Here is a 19,163-nt window from a genome sequence, read left to right as displayed (position 1 = left end):
AGTAACATGTTCAAGCGTAAAACTGTTTTAATTTTTGTCCCAAAAATGAATAAATTCTTAGTCGTTTGTATCCACATCATAATCGATTTAAAAAATGGCGTCTGAGGAGAAGAAACTAGTGTAAAGAAATTTAAAAAATGGAATTGGTTAAATGGTTGAGTTAGAATAGTTCAGGTATTTTTAATATGGTTTATTGCATTATAATTAAATAGCTGAATACGCAAAATTATTTAATGATTGGTGAGTGCTAAACTATTTACTGCGTTCTACTATCGTCTCACAAGGTAGAAATACCGTGTTTTCTGCACATTTCTTTCAAATTTAAACCAGTTTATTTCATAGAATCCATTGATTTCGACATTTATTCTTCCTGTTTGGTATATTTAAAATTAAATTAATTTTGGTAAATCTAATTTCCGAGTAAGTGTGCATCTTTAAGCTGAATAGGATGTGTTTTCAAAACTTTGCTTAACATGCCGGATCTACTTTATCTTCTTTTTTGGTTAACATGTTTCATACTCATACGCGGGATCTCGGCTCTTTTTCTAATTTATCGTAGTTAAATGCACCTATTTTTGTCTGATCAGAAGCGTAACCTTAAACTTTTGTTGTTCAATGTTTAATACACAAGTGGATTTCTTCCCAGAATAAGGTGTTGAGAGTCGTAGAACACAACAAATATGTGTAGATTCGCGTGCAAACTGGTATTTTCACTGTTCCACAATCGACTGAATAAATCAAAGTTTATTGAGTAGTCTCTAACCATTACAACGTATCTTCATTATAGGCTTGAAAATGTGTCGTCTGCTAAATAGCCAAGGGAAATCACTTTAAACAAAAAGCTACCCCATACTGTGATGTCCTTTCTAACGCCAATGTAGCTTTAAAAATTTCAGTATTTCATTAAGTCAGTTCTTCGATCTACAATTATTATGAAATAGTTTAAAAACCTGTTCTTTGCACGATTTTTAATTTCAATATTACTTGTAATGGTTTAAATGCGAGTGACGTTGTTTGCCTTTCTCATCAGCTAATACCCCAACCCTACTATGCTGTATAATAGTTGGTGATATCGTGTAGCTATGTATCAAACGACTTAAAATAGGTGATTTAAGTTGCACAGTGTACGCAGATAAAGAAATATTTGGTCGGTTATCATTTGTGAATCGGTTGATATATTTAATAGTGTGTATGAGATCATCGTGAGGCATTGAGCCCGTTATCATAATGCACGGAAGAAATCTTTAAGATAACAATATTAAATAAGCATTGATTCTGATTCACATTGTAAAAGGATTGAAATTAAAGGAAACTACATAATTGTGATTTTTAAGGTAAGCCATTCATCAATAGGATACAAATATGAGTTAGTTCATTTAAGATGTTGACATCGGGATTACTTCCCTGTTTGATTTTTATTGATTTACTATTATATTATGTTTGCATTGACAACCAGACGCTCCTATTATGATATGAAATTTTAAAGGGATGTTATAAAAGAAAAACAACATACGATGATAATATAGCAGTTTTATTAATGTGTTTCTTATATAATGTAGTATCTATATAAACAGGTTCTTAGTTCAAATACTTTTTTAACTAAACATTTTGAAAATTCAAGGAAATTTTACAAGCAGCATTTGCTTGTGTTAATCATTGAATGATTACCTTAAATAGAAACCGTTAAAATATACACGTTGTATCAAATGAACACCAATAGCTGCAGCAATAATATTACATTATTACATTACATCATTTCCAATGACAGATATGTAAGGAAAAGTGCGTTACGTGTCGAACAGTTTCACCTTACGTAACACGAAAAGGCCACGTAACATTCTGTGATGCGGCTGGCGGTGCTAGGTGCCTCGGGTCGCACGGGGAAAATTGTTGTGAGGGAGGCGATAGCCAGAGGTCACGAGGTCACTGCGGTGGTCAGAAATCTGAAAAAACTAACTGACAAACACGACAACCTCCAGGTAAGATGTATTTCAAGACACTTTTATGATACTAGCGGTTAAAGGACCTTCTTGTAAGACTAACATTACAATGAAAGCTGGCGGTATGAGTGGTCAGTGCACCCTTAGGGGTTCAATAATAAGGGAGGCGCTGTATTGTGGTCATCAAACACTGCGGTTCCCAAAAGCCCCGACAAACACGTTAACTTGCAGGTAATACCGACGTTATTAAGCTATCAGTATAAGGGGCCACGGGACCCTTAGAGGTCTAGGTCAAAAAGGATGTGTTGGACGGTGATCACATTCGTGGTAAAAAACGTATACATCTTACGAGCAAACACGACAATCCACAAATTTGGAAATTTTCGTACTAAAATAGTCATTGTTGTGTGTTTGTAAAGAAAGAAGCAAAAGGCCTGTAAATGTTTGAAGTTAGAATGGTTTCATCGTTTGTTTCATAAACATACAAGAAGAGTATTAGAACGAGTCCAAAAGCAGCAATTGTATTTTTCGACAGGTTGTAACAGCGGACATTTTCGACCCCGACTCGCTAGTTTCCTACTTCGAAGGTCGGGATGCAGTCCTATCCTGTCTCGGTTGTGGACCTAGCGTCTTTAGGTTGTATACTATTTCCTGTATAATGTATCAAGGTATAGGGCATTTCATGTACATGTACAATTGCTGAATTGTCTAAAAGAGTGTAACTTTACATTTGGCCCATTTAAATGTAGTATTGTCATCTTTAATTTTAAAATAAATGATAATATTTAATTGCACTTTAAGACCTGTTCACTTGCGTAAAAACCATAAAACAACTTTACTTCTAATATAAATATACTTTTAATACTTCTGAACACATTTAGATATGGTTTCCGTATTGTTGATTTGTATCCAAAGTCATGAAAAACTTTGTAATATGTTAAAGGTGGGTTCCCACTGCCGATCAGATCAACTCGATCATCCCGATCACCCAAATTCCCCGATCAGGCCCGACCATGCTCGACTAAAGGCGAATACACGACTTCTTCTCGACCTCTTGTCGATCACACACGATTTCCACACGATTATTCACGACTCCTTCACGACGTCAACCCGACCACCTTTCCGATTTCCGCTCGATCATCCCGACCTTTACACGATCCCTACACGATCTCAACTCGACCTACTGGATCTCTGCTCGATCGGTGTCAGATCTTTCCCCGACCCGATCGTCATAGTCGTACTCGAGTCGTAGAAGGTCGTGAACAGTCGTGTACCAAAACTTTTAGAATAAAAACTTCAAACAGTGTTGATCATTATCACTTCATCCTGAAACTTCATGGTATATGTTGTGTCCAGCATAGTATACATATTTATGGAGATTGAGCAGTTGCAGATGTGGGCCAGATGGTTAGAGCTCCAGAGAGACAGGGCCATTGCAGTGCTAGAGTTGGAACAAGAGGAAGAGGCTGAGGGTCGTAGGCATAGACGTAGGCGACAAATGCGCAGGAAAATATGGATGAAGCAGTGGCTTGCACGACGACCCCTGTATGGGCATTATGAGCAACTGCTACAGGAGCTAAACAGGGAAGACCCAAAAGGATACAAAAATTTCCTAAGGGTAGACGCTGATATGTTTGGGGAGCTTGTTGATCGCATATCACCCAGAATTCAGAAAAAGAACACCAACTTCAGGTAAATCATGGGTTTGATCCCCATCATTTTCACGTATTTCTGAAATAATTAGTCATCTAGTTACTTTTCCAACCAATTGACATCAACAGCTCTGTGCAATTGTCACTAATATTTAAGAAATTTTAATACGTTGTATAATAGCAGGCTAGTTATTACTTATCATTGTTCAATCTCTATTTCAGGGAAGCCCTGGAGCCTGGATTGAAGTTGGCGGTCACTCTTCGTCATCTCGCAACTGGAGCCTCGTATTCAGACTTGATGTACTCATTCCGAGTGGGAAGTAACACAATAAGTAAATTCGTCCCTGAAGTTTTGGATGCTATAATACAGGAGTACTCTGAAGAGGTTTTGCCAGACGTCGTCACTGCTGAACAATGGCAGCAGATTGCAGATGACTTCCGAACCAAGTGGAATTTTCCTCATGTCTGCGGGGCTCTTGATGGTAAGCACGTGAGGATAAAGAACCCGAAGAACTCTGGATCTCTGTTCTATAACTATAAAGGCTTCTTTTCCATAATACTACTCGCACTCGTAGACGCAAACTACAAATTCATCTGGGTAAGCGTTGGTGCTAATGGCAGTGCATCCGATGCCCAGCTATTCAATAACACTGAACTCAGAACCATGCTAGAAGAAAACAACCTTGGTTTGCCTGACCCTGATCCACTGCCTGGCGATGACATGAACACCCCATACTTCCTCATTGGAGATGACGCCTTCCCGTTGAGAACTTGGATGATGAAGCCATACTCCAGACGCAACTTGACCAACGAGGAGCGCATATTCAATTACAGGTTAGACAATCTTTTGAATTACTATTGGCAAAATAGCTATGCATTTAATCAGAAATTTGTTCTTATAAACCATCACCATCCTTTCATTTTAGGTTGTCCAGGGCTAGACGAGTGGTAGAAAACGCCTTCGGTCTTCTCGCTATGCGGTTTCAGTGCCTACTTGGCTGCTTGAACCAGATGCCCGAAACCGTTGACTTGATTATTCTTGCATGTGTCACACTGCATAACCTTATCAGCATACGGTACCCTGCCATTGCAAGACTGGCCGTCGACCAAGAGGACGAGCATAACCAATTAGTACCTGGTGAATGGCGCCAAGGAAGACAGTTGGCTGATGGTGATCGGACCCATGGAAGAAATGTGGTGACATCCGCTGGGGTCAGTCAGAGGAACTACATTAAACACTACTTCAACTCCCGAGCTGGTTCAGTTGAGTGGCAACAGAATATGATTTAGTGTGTTAGTTACTTTGGAAAGATATTTTGATGAAGTGTATAACCTATATGATGCGAGTATGCACAAGTTATGTAGTTATTAAAGTGATTTCCGATATGTTTAAGTATATTATAGTAAGTCATCTTCTATTTGGATATGATAGTTTCCATGATATGTTTGTTAATGGAGGAAATAAGCTTCAAGTATACATGTATATACAATAGAGTTGATTGTTTGTTTCTTGATTTTATGCCCTTTTTCGAAGTATTTCAATCATATCACGGTGGTGAGTTAACTTAGAACATGACCTAAGTCGGCAACAAGAAATAGCCACATACCAGTAATTTACAACTTTCATTTATAGTTCACCCTAGTTTCTGAGCCAATCACCGTCCAGAGATTTTTCAAATTTCTGCTCGAATATGTTCCATATAAGAACACTTCTGCACAAATAAGTTCGTATTATAACTAGGTCAGCAGACATGGCGCGCGCCAAATAGCAAGCCCAGCCTACTGTCTGGAACGACAGAAGTGTCGATTCAAAATGACGTCACTTCTGCTTTATCAAGCGGTAGTTACGTCATTTTGAATCGATAACGACTTATCCAAGTTACCGTTCAACCAATTGGCGCGCTGTATACGGATGGCGTGATTTTCCCCCGATCACATGACTTTAATTGAAGGCACAGGAATGATAGTGGGCGGGGTTAACTATAAGTCGGTCATAGTTCATATAATGGAAAAATAAACAAACTTAATACGGCGCTTCGCTTCGCTCGCTTGTATTAAATTTGGTTATTTTTCCATTATATGAACTATAACCTACACGTATAGGACAAGTTGCGGTAGCAGACATCTCTTCATAAGGTCGAACGTTTTAACTACCAGAACACAACGCTCACTTTTAATTGATTGATTAATTGTTTAGGGGCTGAAGAAAAATATTAAATTTTAGAATACATGTATTCTTAAGTAATTGCTACCAGCATGACCAGCCTTGTTTTGTTATAACAATACACATTTAAGTTCAACTTTTAATACTGACAGAAACCTACATAATAACAGGGTTATTTTGCCTTATGCCAAAAGTAAGCTAATTAAGTTTCTAAGTAAGATAAATTGCTATCCAAACAAATTTTACGAACAGTTTACATTGATTTACTTAAGAAGACTCAACAGTCAACAGTAATATTTATCAAGAATGAGGCTATTTAACCTTTATTCAAAGTAAAAACCAAAACGTCGAAAAACTAAATTCACAATGCACATAAACTTGAGTAAAATCACATCATCAAATCACTTGGCTGGTTCAACCATTTTCCAGTTACTTTGTTCAGTCCTTGGGTGCGTCATGCATCTCCTGGGTTAGGATGGGGGAACTATTTGGTGTCGAGACCATATCCATAGCCTGGCGGATGATAGATGCAGTCGTGGTTGGGGTTTCTATGGCGGGTGTAATGGACCTGTAAGCACATGTAGGCTGTTGCAAGATTGCCTGCACATTTGGTGGTTGCAGGTGAGTAAAACTTTTCAGCAGTGGTGTAAGATGGGCTGGTGGTGCAGATGCAGCTATATTGGTAGCTAGCTGAAAATCCTGCTGCATGTGATCCTGTTGCTGAAACTGATTCTGCTGCCATGCTGAGCCGAACGCCGCTGATATGGGAGCCTGTCTTCTGTATATAGATGATGTAGGAGCGGGAGGGACAGGCATGGCAAAAACTGGATCTGCTATCTGTTGACCTACATGCCCTGCTGCCTCTTGGGTGGCTAGTCGTCTCTTCTCCTCTTGGCTTTCCTCCGCAAGGTCCAGAGCCAGCCTTGTTGCACGTGTGACAAACACATTCATTCTCTGCTGGTCCATTTGGCGCATCAAATACACCAAAAACTGGCCAGTGTGTGCTGCTGGATCTTGCGCAACTGTGATGGCACCACGCACGGACTCCAACTCGGACGTCAATGAGGACAGTACACGCGCTGCTTTGGGACGGCAACCAGATACTGCTGATGTAGAGGGTGCTGACGAATCGGAGGCGGCGACATCATCCTCTGTCTCCTCCAAGACAAGTTCCTTTCTCTTCTCCGCAAACTGCAAATATAGAAAGTACACAGAATAAATACAGACTTTTAAGAAGGTGCCCCGATGGCAGAGAGGTTAACGCCTTGGACTGCGAATCCTGTGTCATGTGTTGGCTTGAGTTTGAATCCCGGCTCTGAAATGAACTTTTCAGAAATGTTGTATGGTATTTCTCTTGCACAAGACTTAAAACATAGGTCCACATATGGCCTTGTATAATAGAGATATGGCCTTAGCTGTCGTTAAATCCGAGTCAAACTTAGGCAAAAAAACTGAACTCCCTTTTATACCATTAAAATTTAGAAATAATTTAATGCTTGATTACGTATATTTCTTTTAAGTGTATACACATGATTTATACAGGATTTTTATTACTACATGTACTTACTTTGGATCCCCTCTGAGTTCGCAGCTGTACCAGATAAGGGCGCAGGAATTCAAAGTTGTCCAAAATCCACTGTTGCCTTGCTGTGCGCTCTCCAGCACCAGATCCAGATTTGTTGGTAAGCTTAATTAGTTTCGAATACTGTGTTCTCATATTCGTGTACCAGATTGACGACAGGTCTCCAGGTTTGAGGCCCAACTCTGCCTCTTTCGCGGCCCATGTACTGTTCTTCTTCTCCTTATACTTGAATCCTGCGGATGATTTGTCGAAGAGGAACGAGTTCTCTCTTAACCACGCTACAAGGTCATCTTCTTCATCTTGCGTGAGTGTACGATGTAGTGTCTTCCGGGGCCTGATATCAGTCTGTAAACATTAAAAGTATACTTATGAATAACAAGGAAACTTCCAATTATGTTTGTTATTTTGCGCCTAAAATATTGCCGAAAAAAACATATACATGTAGAGTACTAATTGTAAAAATACATGACAAACATAGCAGTGTGTTATGATAAAATAAACAAATTATGCATTATATCCTTATAAACACTTGACACACAAAATATAAGTCTAATGACAGTTGTTTGTTCGTATTCGAAGGGAAAGCAAAATCAAAAGCTTAGTACCTCTATCTCAGGAGAAGTCGGACGTTCTTCTACTTGCTCTTTTCTGGTTTGCTCGGCAGAAGAGTCAGTAGGGGGTATAGGCGACTCATTACTCTCTTCCTGGGTGGGTTCCACGATTTCAGGCTGAGGCGCAGCAACTGCACATTTACTCGCAATTGTACTGCCTATCGGCCTTTTGCCTTTTCTCGGCATCTTTAGTTTGTAGTAGAAATGGCTTGGCTGAAGATGTTTTAACAGATATTGGTTTGCTAAAGATGTTATATCTTCAGCGTCCAAACAACTTATGAGACACTGGTCAGCACGCTTTTCTTGCTTTAGTCACGTGAGCTCGTGTATGGTCGAACAGTGATCGGGGTTTGATCGTGTGCGGTCGTGTGTGGTCGTGGAGTAGTCGGGTAGCAGTCTTGATAATCTGGACAAGAGATCGAACAGAGATCTACTTAATCGGGATGCGATCGTATATTACTCGAGTAGAAGTCGAGAAGATCGGTTACAGATCGGGTAAAAGATGTCAATCCGACCAAACAAGATCGCTACACGATTGTTTCTCGATTAACTCGATCTTCAACTCGATCAATACACGATCGCTTCCCGAGCTCTTCTCGACCGCTTGGCTACACGATCGCTACACGAATTTTTTTGACATGTCAAAAAAATTCGGGTAGAAAGCCCGAGCGATGCCGACCAAGGTAGACCTCCCCGACCACTCCCGATCAATCATGCCGACCTACCCAGACAAGTACCCGATCGCTTGATCGGGCTTGATCGAGTTGATCTGATCGGCAGTGGGAGCCCAGCTTATGTTAATGCTAACTTTTGCAGCATGCGGAAAATCACATTCTTCACCGACTCGATCCGGCCGATCGTCGAGGCAATGAGAAAAGTCAAGGTCACCCGTCTCGTCTTTATGTCGTCATGGTACACAAAGCGTGCGTAATAATACATAATAACATACATATATAAGTACTTTTACAGTAAGTTGGTCTATTTTAAGTGTTGTTAGATTCAAAGTCTTATTCATAAATAATTAAAAAAATCAAATCACTGGATTTGATCGGACAGTATTTGTGAAATCACGTGTATTTGTAGCTTGTTTAAAATATCGACTTTAGACATGAAAAACAATGGTGTTGTTATATTGTGTTCATATATTGGCAACATGGCTAATAGTATGTATGCTTGCCTGCCCTTTAAACGGAGCTTAATTGATCCCCGAATTATATTTAGCTACATATATGTCAGATAATGCTTTTAAGAGTTAGTAAATATTAACTTAAACTATATAGCTTGAAAGCGATCAAGCGAGTTCATGAATACAAAGCTTAAATGTTCAACAATGGTGTCGCTGAGAACAGTACGTTTAAAACCTACTGGTTCGTGAAGCATGGTAAATCAACCAAATAAGGACAACGCTTTAGGTGATAAACATCTGACCCCGATGGCTTAAGAAGCTTAGTTCCTTAAGCCAATTCTCTTATATAATCTTATTTCTAATACATACAAACGCGTTTTGTACTTTTTAAAATGTATGTTCTAAAGAAATAACACATTACCAAAAGGTTAGCTTCGCTTTTTTCGGTTATAAGTTATAAGATATTTTTTACAGTTTTATTTTGTTTTATTTTTCATCACTTAGTGATAGTATGTGTTTTGATGTCAATATCATGCAACATAGTTTGTGTATAAACTTGTTAAATAGTAATAATATATACTAAACAATCTGTATGGTTGTCAATTTAATAAATACAAGTTGCACTTTAGAGCTGCATAAACAGTTGAAAGAGTCATATGGAAATCTATTTATGTACAGTGGGTTATTTTTTACAAACGGAAGTATCTAAACATTGTTGACAAAAGGTTACAAGGTGGGTTTTTAAAAGTTTTGCATAGAATTTCAACAAATCTGCTTAGGTTATTCATCATTTTCACACATTTCATTTCTGAAAATTATTTTATAAACAGTATGCATGTTTGAAAAAGTTACATATGCCGTTTTCTTTCATGCTTTACGATGAAATATGGGGTTTCAACAGTGAAATAACAACAGTGAAAATATCAATTTGATATTTTCACTGCAAAATAAGGAGTGAAAATATCAATTTTCAGAACTACTTTTAAATTCCTTTGTTGTAACATGTTCTTGCCTTGGTCAAAACAGAACACTGGACTTCAGTAAATTATGTCAAAAAAGGTTAAAAAAAATAAAGAAATATTTTATAAATTTAAATAAATATATAATTGGAAATTAACAACTTACCGTTTATTACCGGTTATCCCGTTTATCAAACATTTTACTGATCTTTGAAGCTGAATGTTCGAACATTTGCTTTCATTCCAAACAAATTACAGACAAAAACAACTGTTCCAACATAAATAAAAATTTATAGCATCGTTCAAATGTATTTTGAACTGTTAACCGTTGTAGTACGTAAAATGAGCTTCCTGGAGAATTCACACAACAATTTACAGATAGATCCGATATTTTTTACCCCACCCACATCTCAAAATGTGTCAACAAACTAACGTGGCATTTATTTTTCTGGAAAACAGACATTTTAAAGCGAAACAGACTGGTCTCTGACAGTAATATGACTGAATATTAACTTATTATAAAAACACGCGTATATGCAGTCTTAAACTAAGAAGAATGGTAAAAATCCAATGAGTATCCACATTTGTTTTGCTAACACATTTGACCTTCCAAATGTTCATTCTATAGATAGCGGCGTAGTAATTTGGTTAAAATAAAAAGTGTTTTCATTATTTTTTGGAACATTTGTGCACTAATAATACTTCATTTTTCACTGTTCATAAAGCTTTGCAATAAAAAACGAGCGAATATTAAGCTATAAGAATGAATAGCAGAGAACTTTTTCTCAGCAAACCGAAAGTAGAAAAGTTGACAGCTATAATTATGCATGAGGGGCGCCCCACGGGTAGCGGCGTAAAGCCCACCCTTTTCAAAAAGGGGGTAATTCAGAAATAAATAAAAAACAAAACAAATAAAACTCCGAAAATAAGCATAAAAGAAACAGAAAATTTGTTTATTTCAGTGTAAGATCGTATTTAATTTCACTCGTGATCATACAAAAACTACATTTTCACTCGTGGCTTCGCCACTCGTGAAAATATGTTTTTCTATGACATTCGTGAAATAAAATACGATCTTACACTGAAATAAACAAATATCCTCTATTTCTTTAATTTCTATTCATCTTTCTTTTTCAATCGGTAAAGGAATGACACAGAGTCTGAAGTCTGATGCGTCTATCAGGTAAATATATCAATAGCCCCATATTTCACAAGCAGAAATAAATAGGTGCAACCGTATTGTGAAAAACACGACAGTTGGCGAATGATCAACACAAATATTTAATATTCACATAATGAGTTGATTTCTAAACATTTGCAGTCCATTAACATTAATTACCGAATGGAAGATCAGTAAAAAAACAAAATCAGAAATAAAATTGTTTAACTAGAATACTGTCAAATAAATCAATCTTTTTTTTAAATTGAATTGATTACATACTTGCAGAGTGATTAAAATTCTGGCCATTATAAATAAGGCTATATTATAATACTCAAAAATAATAGGGTTGCAACAAAGTGCCACAAACCGTATTGCAATACATTGTAATAACAACATGAAATCATTGGAAATGATTTAACTATATGCCTATTAGTTTCCTTTTCCATATTCATCAACGAAAATAAAGCACGCTGTATTGAAAGTTCCCGTATCAAGCTACTGTCGTTTTCCAAATCCATATCAGCACAATAGCATGGGTTGAGTGCTTCCTTTTACGCACTGATGTTTGTTAAAGTGTTTTACATATTTGATACTTGAATTTACTTTCTATTCAGTGGCATTATGCGGTCTCGACGGATACATCCTCCTAACATAGTGTCCCCTATAAATCGCTGCTGCCAAATTGTGTAAAATAAAACAATACATTGATGGTTTTATCAAGTCGGAAACAATGTATAGTGTTATACATGTTCGTTTGTATGAGAGGATTTGTAAAATAAAATGCAATTAAACTATTTTGCAATCACTGTTCGAGTTACTACATTATTTGATTTTGTCAATCATTCCTCAGACAATTCAGCTGACCCTTTCATCGTCAACTGGGTCTTGAAGCCCTTACTTCTCGGACAGACACTACGCAACAGTGGAGAAATGGAGGACTTCCTCGAGACGGAATGCCCGGATGTCCGCTATACGTCAGTCCGTTCGCCCGAGCTCAGCGACAGCGAATCTACTGGTATGTTTAAAGATTATATTTAAAGAATAGCTAAATATGTAGGGCATTTCTCAACAACTGTGTTTAAAGACCAACTGCAACGTTGCAGTGACTATTCGAGTTTACGAGTTTATTGGTACACATATATATATAGGCGAAATAAGAATAGACATACACAATAAGTGAATAAACGTTTTAACCACTCTACCCAAGTTTCTGATTACAGTGTAATGCATGGTATTCTCATGCCAACGTATGTGTAACTATGTACAGTGATTTGATATTCTCTCTTTTAAAGCGGCCCACATCAGTTTAGGGTATATATTCAATCAAATAAAAAAGGTTGAACGTTGTTGGTATGTATAAACAAACACGACAAAATAGGTAATGTGTTTAATAGCAAATTGTATAGCTTACCGCGTATATTTTGATTTTAGAAAAAAAATATTTTCACGTGTAGCGTAAGGTTAAAATAGAATTTTGACACATATTTTACGATCTTCTACGGAAACACTTCAAGCTACTAAATGTTTGTTATTTTAAAAATTTATATTTAGAAAATTCCGACAAATTCTTTACGGTTTTAGAACAAATTTGTGGAGACCTAACTATAAATGATAAATTATTACCAATCGACAAACTAAAATTGTCCCTTAAAGGTAAACCGGTGTTGTTCATGGAAGGACAGAGCATCCAGTCTGCAGAGAGGAAGCGGTTTGTCGTTTGCCGGAAAGACGTCGCTAAGTTCATAATTGACATAACAGAGAAGGACGAACACATCCGAAAATGTATGGCTATTGCTTCCGGATGACGTCAGATCACATAAATGTCAATGACTCAGATTGTTTTATCAAAATATTCCATAATTAGAAAAGCAAGGAATTAAAAAATATATATATATTCTGTGTACCATGAGGTATCATGCAATAGATATTATTAAATTATGATAATTAGTATATAGTTTCGTATGCATTTCTGGCTGACTGAAGGACGATCTAAATTGCAAGCTCAACGGTATGCTTATGTGACGGAAAAAAATGAAAGAATGAATTCAACTGAATTATACTGAAAAGACAACATTCACTTAGAACAAAACACTTACAGATCGAAAGGAATATAACAAAATATTGGTGGTCTCCCCTGGATAAGAAACCTTTATCGAAGCAAACTGGGGGTGGTTCTATCACTGTATCAAATCGTTAATGAAAAGACTCTTTTATATCTATTGTGTATCGGGTTAGGTAAAATAACGAAGAATGCGAACGTTAAAAGACATTAAAAAGATATATATTTTAAACCTTATGCAAGGACTGGTGAATTGAAGGGAAGCTCAGTTTTGTTCAATATATCGAAATAATGTAAGAGGTATGAGTATACTATAACTATGAGCCTAAGTTCCAGTGGCCATTTGCAAAGTACCTCGTAATTAAAGTTTGGGGTGGAATGCCCTCTCCTGCTGTTACAAAACAATGCTCTACTTGTTTTGTTTTTTTAAATCTTCCATTTGGATAAAAGTATCACTTCAGTCTCTTTTTCGCATAATTTATAACTAGATTATACTTTCCTACATCTTGAAAAACGCCACACTTCAAACAATTCAAGAGAACATAAGGGGTCTTCCACAATAATGAAATGGGTGGTGAAGGGCAAACAAGAACGATTTTGAATGAACTAATAAAATGATGCTATCAAATCACTTCGCATTTACTAAAAGGGTGCAAATGTCGTTTTACATTACTATGCCAAAAAAAACATTATAATGTGGATAGTATCAAATATGTTAGTATTTTAATCTTGCCTTACCTTTGCAAAATGAGAGCGATTGGTTTTAAGACAGAAAAATTATAGCATCCTCTTCAACAAAACTTGTAAAGCTCTTAATACATATATACATGTATAAAAGGACGCATGGATTATGTTGCTAAATTTCAAACTTGAAAACTCGAAACTAGCATTCATATTGTAGGTATTTCTCGATCTATAGACCGGTACCGGACATGTACATGAACGGCTTGTTCTAGTGACAACCAGAAATGAGACTATAGGGACTTATGTTACGATGTTGCCTAGACCTGGCCCTTAGGGTGAGATGAAACGTGTCAATAGCCTTGCAGTTAAGACGAATAATTGAAAAATAAAGGCTAGCTTTCCGTTAAAGAGGCATGTGGTCGCCGAGTGGCCATTGCCATAGACGATAAGTCGGGACTGTTTTATTATCACGCATGTTGTGCAGCAGAAGGTTGCAAGCACTTTTTGAATTGTGTTTTGCAAGCACTGTTTTACTTAATAAACATTAAGTATATCATTCTATATGTTTTTAAAAAAATATAATAGTCACTTCCAGTCGGCTTATTTAAAAAAAAATCAAGAGCACTGCGGATCGGTTACAAACACGCATATATTTGTTGTTCGTATATTTTCTTCTCAGCCGAACAAGGGGCATAACTGTACAATTATTTAACATAATGTTACAGTCCTAGTTACTTATGTGCGAAATATCGTTGGCACCATATGTACCAAGTTTCATTCAAATATCTGACACGGTTCGCGAGTCATGGCCAAGGTTAACACTTAAAAACGATCAAGACGTGTATATGTCTAGATGTCAAACACTCGGTCCGCAATATTCTACAAACAATAAGATCAATCCAAGTTGAATTCCGGAGGTGCAAAGACTTGGTATAATACAATGAAAGTACAGGACCAAGCCCTGTAGCCAAACATTAAATAATTACCTTGCTAAGAGGCACAAGGCAAGAACTGAAACAAGAATGATCTATGGACATGAATGTGTACGCATTAGATGCTTAAATACAAACGCCATTTAAAAATGACACCTTGAAATGAAAACATTTTGTTGTCTCAATATTAAATCATGAACATGTTTGTTATAATACAATGCAGTTGTATTGTCCTTTATGTGTGTCCCAGCGAATATTTGCCGTTCAACATGTATGTGCGTAATAAAGGTTTTGTACAATTTACAACCATCACCTATTGTATCTTTTAATTGAATACATGTGTTCATTAAAAACAATATATTACAAACTTGATGAATTTATTATTTTTTATACACTTCAGTTAAGTGCGAAAAGTATTTTAGTTTCGTTTTTAACTTGCACAATTTATTGTTTTTATCGTGTTAACGAAAACATTATAATTATCCATAAAAAACACATTAAATGCAGTGTGTTTTATTGCCAAATACAACTTTATCAAAATCAGGCTAAATCTTTCAAAAATTATTTGAATACCATTTTATCTCCCCTCATTAAGTACAGTGTTTTTAAAAACGTATCATTATATTTCATGGCATTCTATGTTGTGATAAAACAAACCATCTGATAATTCAACGTTACGGGGTGGTAGATCAGAGCCATTTTTGTCAAAACGTTGGGCTATATGGAGCTTAAAAAGATTTGCTGTAACAAAGCGCCTGACGGTGGATGGGGCATGGTTTACTCGGCACGGCGGGGCTACATGGAAGGTATTAAAACGGCTCATTTCCCCCGTTATACCCTCGAACCTTGGGGCCGTGGTAACATTTGACTGGTGCATAAACCTGCAGAGGATATTTGAGTCTCAGTTTTCACCAATTGGAAACTTGGAGTAAAGTCTACGACTCGTCCTCCCAGCCTTCAATTTACTAGGTGTCGAGGGACCCTGAAGTTTAAGTCAAGAGATGCGCAATCCGGACCTTGCGGACGTGCGAACTAAATTGTCTAGGTTTATTTCCTTTTGGATATTACCAAGTTTGTCTTGATTTTTATGTTCAATATAATTTTCCAAATCCGGCCCAGACGGCCTTGCTTTGTCAATAATTATATTTTTAAGTTAAGTAATGAGGGTTTTCATCTTAATTATGTTTTCCCCCATTCGTTTAACTTTTACTTTGCTTTGGATTAGGGGATGTCTGGCTAACGATCGATTCCATGTCCTTCACATTGAAGTCAGGGCAAAGACTAACCGTGGTCAGAGGCTCCAACCCCACCCCGCGGGAAAATGGCTCGGTCAACCGATGTTGGCTTTAAGGCGTTGATGCCATTTGGCCCCCGTTCAGTAGTGTCTGGTAGATTGTATGACATTTGGAGGGTCCTGTGGAATAAAAATAAATGTGGTGGGGTCTTTATTGCGTGTAACAATGAGTTATTCCCGCGCTTTTGTTTTGAGGATGATTGGCTTGGGAGAATTTTGCATCCATATCATTGTATATCAGCTCAGCTCTCTGACAGGCTTTAAAACTGACATTTATTGAGGTTGAGATGATTCTCGCATTTTAAAAAGAAGCTGGGTAAGAATCGTAACAGTTTTTGTATTAATTTTAAGGTTCTGGGTGTGGAAGTCCCCTGTTGAATGTGTGGCAGCGCACTTAGCACATGCTAAAGGATGAACACACATTTTTGCCTTGTTACCGAACCCCTGACTTTTCAAAATCGGGGCCCTTTTATATCGGATGCACATACAGAATAAGGCTTGTGTCACCAAACTTGTCCTGACATACCTTGACGGCTCATATGTGTTATGAATTTATCCACATGAAACCAGACATTCTTGGAGGAGATGGGAACTCCAGGCATTGCATTTCCAAGATATGGTTCTGGAAATTTTAAGGAGTCACCACAATGTCTCCTAGGCCCGCCAGATTCTCTTTCTACAGGACCCCAGCCGACACATCACGCATTTTATTGAGAGAAAGGGGAAGGGCCGTACAACAATTACTACAAATGATTTTGAAAGTGTCCATATTTAGAACTTTCCAAAATGTCTGGGCAGAAAACTGTTCTAGGAGACGAGCCCTGAGGCTAGGGGGACTGGTCATTTGACCAATTCAGATGCCATTTTGATTCCTGGCTGGTCAGCTTCACCTACTGTAACATCTCGAAGTATGCAACTGTGCATAATAGTAAAGTGCTTTACATTGTGACTCTCAAAAGTGCACTGTGCCTCCCACAGCACAGTAGATAAGTCAGTTGACTTTGTCGTGGGTTTATTTTGTTTTATAAAGTTATCACCAACCATTGAGTTTTGTTAAACTGGTTTAAAGAACAACAAAACAAACAAACGTGAAGAACAGGTTATATAGGGGTCTATCAACTATATGTATAAAAAAAGTTGTTAAGTGTTTGTGTATGGTACGCCTGTGATGTTGAGTGTGTGTGGTATGTCTGTGCTATTAATAATATGCTGATTTGTGTGTGATATATCTCTTATACTTAGTGTATGGTGTTTTTGTATTGGTGGTCTGGTAAGTTTATTTCATTTTGTATTTGGTATTTCGCTTTTATTTGGTGTATATCATGTTAGTGCAATATACTTTTGTTGTATGTTTGATATGTTTTGTGTGTTTGTGATGTTTTGTTTGTTGTGTTTTGGATTTTTTATTCCTGTGTTTGTGTGTCTGCGGTATATTTGTGGTTTGAGTTGATTTGTGTCTAGTTTGTTTTTAATATGATTGTGTGTTTTCTTTAGTGTGGTATGCCTGGTAGTGGTGATGGTTTGTGTTTGTTATTTTTGTTTTATTTTGTACATTATGTGGCTCTTATTTAATATATGTTGGGCTTCATCTTTTTACTTTAAACATGGTCGTTTTAAACAGTTTGGGTATTGACTGGCCTTGTCTTTGCCGTTTTCTTAGTACTACAATAACGTTTTCATGTCGGTTATGTTGGTACCCTATGATACGAGGAAAATGTTTCACCGTATTTTAAAAACTAACAATTATTTTCAATATTAGGACGAAGTACATCATATTTTCCGAATATAATTCAAATACGACTTTTCTGCATGTAAGTTTGGACACGTAGGAATATTTTTTCAACAAAGTTGAAAACTAGATTTTCCAAAGTTGCCTAAGAAACCTGCCAACGTAAGCTTTTATATACTTGTTGAAAATGTGGACTCTTTACTTAGTTGCTATTGTCCTCTTATATGGTTTGTAGTTACATTCGTCGACACGGTACGTTTTTCTTAACGTTTTTTTTTAAATTCCGTGGGAAATTTGACTGACGCAATCTGGTTTATATTGATATGCATAAGGCAGGCTCAATGTATCTTTCAATAAACACGCATGTTAAAATTCAATACTCCTAAATAACCCAGTACTTCCATTTGTCTCCGCAGGCGAGTCATCTATAGGGGTTGGTTTAAAAACTGTTCTGATCATGCCGACCGATTAAATAACTCGTTGAAACTACCAATGTTTACAATAAGTCTTATCTCGCCGTTCGTCCTTGATATACAATTGGTCCACTGTAAAGAACTTTGTTAAAGTTAATATTGTTGTTAACAGCATCGTTGTTAACTTTTAAATCTTAAGCGCACTTGATTTTTAACGAATACACCTGTGAACGGCAGTGTTTGAGACACTTGTTTCAGCTCTTTTTGTTTAATTCAAATATATGAACACGTTATCAAGTATTTCAGATTTAAACAACGATGTCGTTAGTCACTTATGTGACAATATCGCACAAACAATGCGATGACAATTTAAACTCTAAAATGTAGATCACGTTGATCAAGCATGTTTAGCCTGTTTTTGAAATCCCAAACTTTTCAGCTTTAAAACATAAAACATGGAACGTAACCAATAGTCTGAGATTGTATAACCATGCTTTCATTCACTGTCAATTAAAAGAAATAAGGCATGAAGCAATGTGAAGGTGCCTCCGACTTGGTGTAATTTGCCCTTCTCGCCGGCAGATTCAAGAGCAGTTTCACGGTTTATTGCATTATGTTTATGACATGTCGCTGGTCGGATTCATAAGCATGTCATGTCGAGATTACAGGTTTGCCTGTGAAGTAGTGTCGGTTCACCTGAAAAGGCCCCGGAGTTAATACTGCATTAAAAAGAGATCAGATCGTGAATTTTTATTGCATCTTAAAGCGCATTCATTCAAAAGCAAGAAAGTATCGAATATTGGTACGAAGATAACAATTTGAAGACATAAAGTTTCAACAAACTAAAAGAAGATAT

At 37.0% G+C, this 19,163-nt stretch overlaps 3 protein-coding genes across 3 annotated transcripts; 2 read left to right on the top strand and 1 right to left on the bottom strand.

The window, feature by feature from the left end:
* Positions 1-1,196: 1,196 nt before the first annotated feature.
* Positions 1,197-13,143, top strand: LOC128220809 (uncharacterized). Its single transcript, XM_052929371.1, has 6 exons — positions 1,197-1,334; positions 1,769-1,979; positions 2,476-2,576; positions 8,766-8,872; positions 12,047-12,211; positions 12,850-13,143. The coding sequence occupies exons 2-6, from the start codon at positions 1,845-1,847 to the stop codon at positions 12,999-13,001; spliced, it is 660 nt and encodes a 219-aa protein (XP_052785331.1). The 5' UTR covers positions 1,197-1,334; positions 1,769-1,844; the 3' UTR covers positions 13,002-13,143.
* On the top strand, positions 2,908-5,238 carry LOC128220799 (putative nuclease HARBI1). Its single transcript, XM_052929353.1, has 3 exons — positions 2,908-3,632; positions 3,815-4,426; positions 4,519-5,238. The coding sequence occupies exons 1-3, from the start codon at positions 3,277-3,279 to the stop codon at positions 4,880-4,882; spliced, it is 1,332 nt and encodes a 443-aa protein (XP_052785313.1). The 5' UTR covers positions 2,908-3,276; the 3' UTR covers positions 4,883-5,238.
* On the bottom strand, positions 5,692-8,725 carry LOC128220800 (uncharacterized). Its single transcript, XM_052929354.1, has 3 exons — positions 7,944-8,725; positions 7,324-7,683; positions 5,692-6,947 (listed from the first exon to the last, which is right to left on the bottom strand). Exons 1-3 carry the CDS (start codon positions 8,133-8,135, stop codon positions 6,195-6,197), a joined length of 1,305 nt encoding a protein of 434 aa, XP_052785314.1. The 5' UTR covers positions 8,136-8,725; the 3' UTR covers positions 5,692-6,194.
* Positions 13,144-19,163: the final 6,020 nt, after the last annotated feature.

This window comes from Mya arenaria, chromosome 15 (genome assembly GCF_026914265.1).
Source record: "Mya arenaria isolate MELC-2E11 chromosome 15, ASM2691426v1".
Lineage (NCBI taxonomy): Eukaryota > Metazoa > Mollusca > Bivalvia > Myida > Myidae > Mya > Mya arenaria.
The sequence above is the reverse complement of the archived record's forward strand: the minus strand, read 5'-3'. Positions and strand labels throughout refer to the sequence as shown.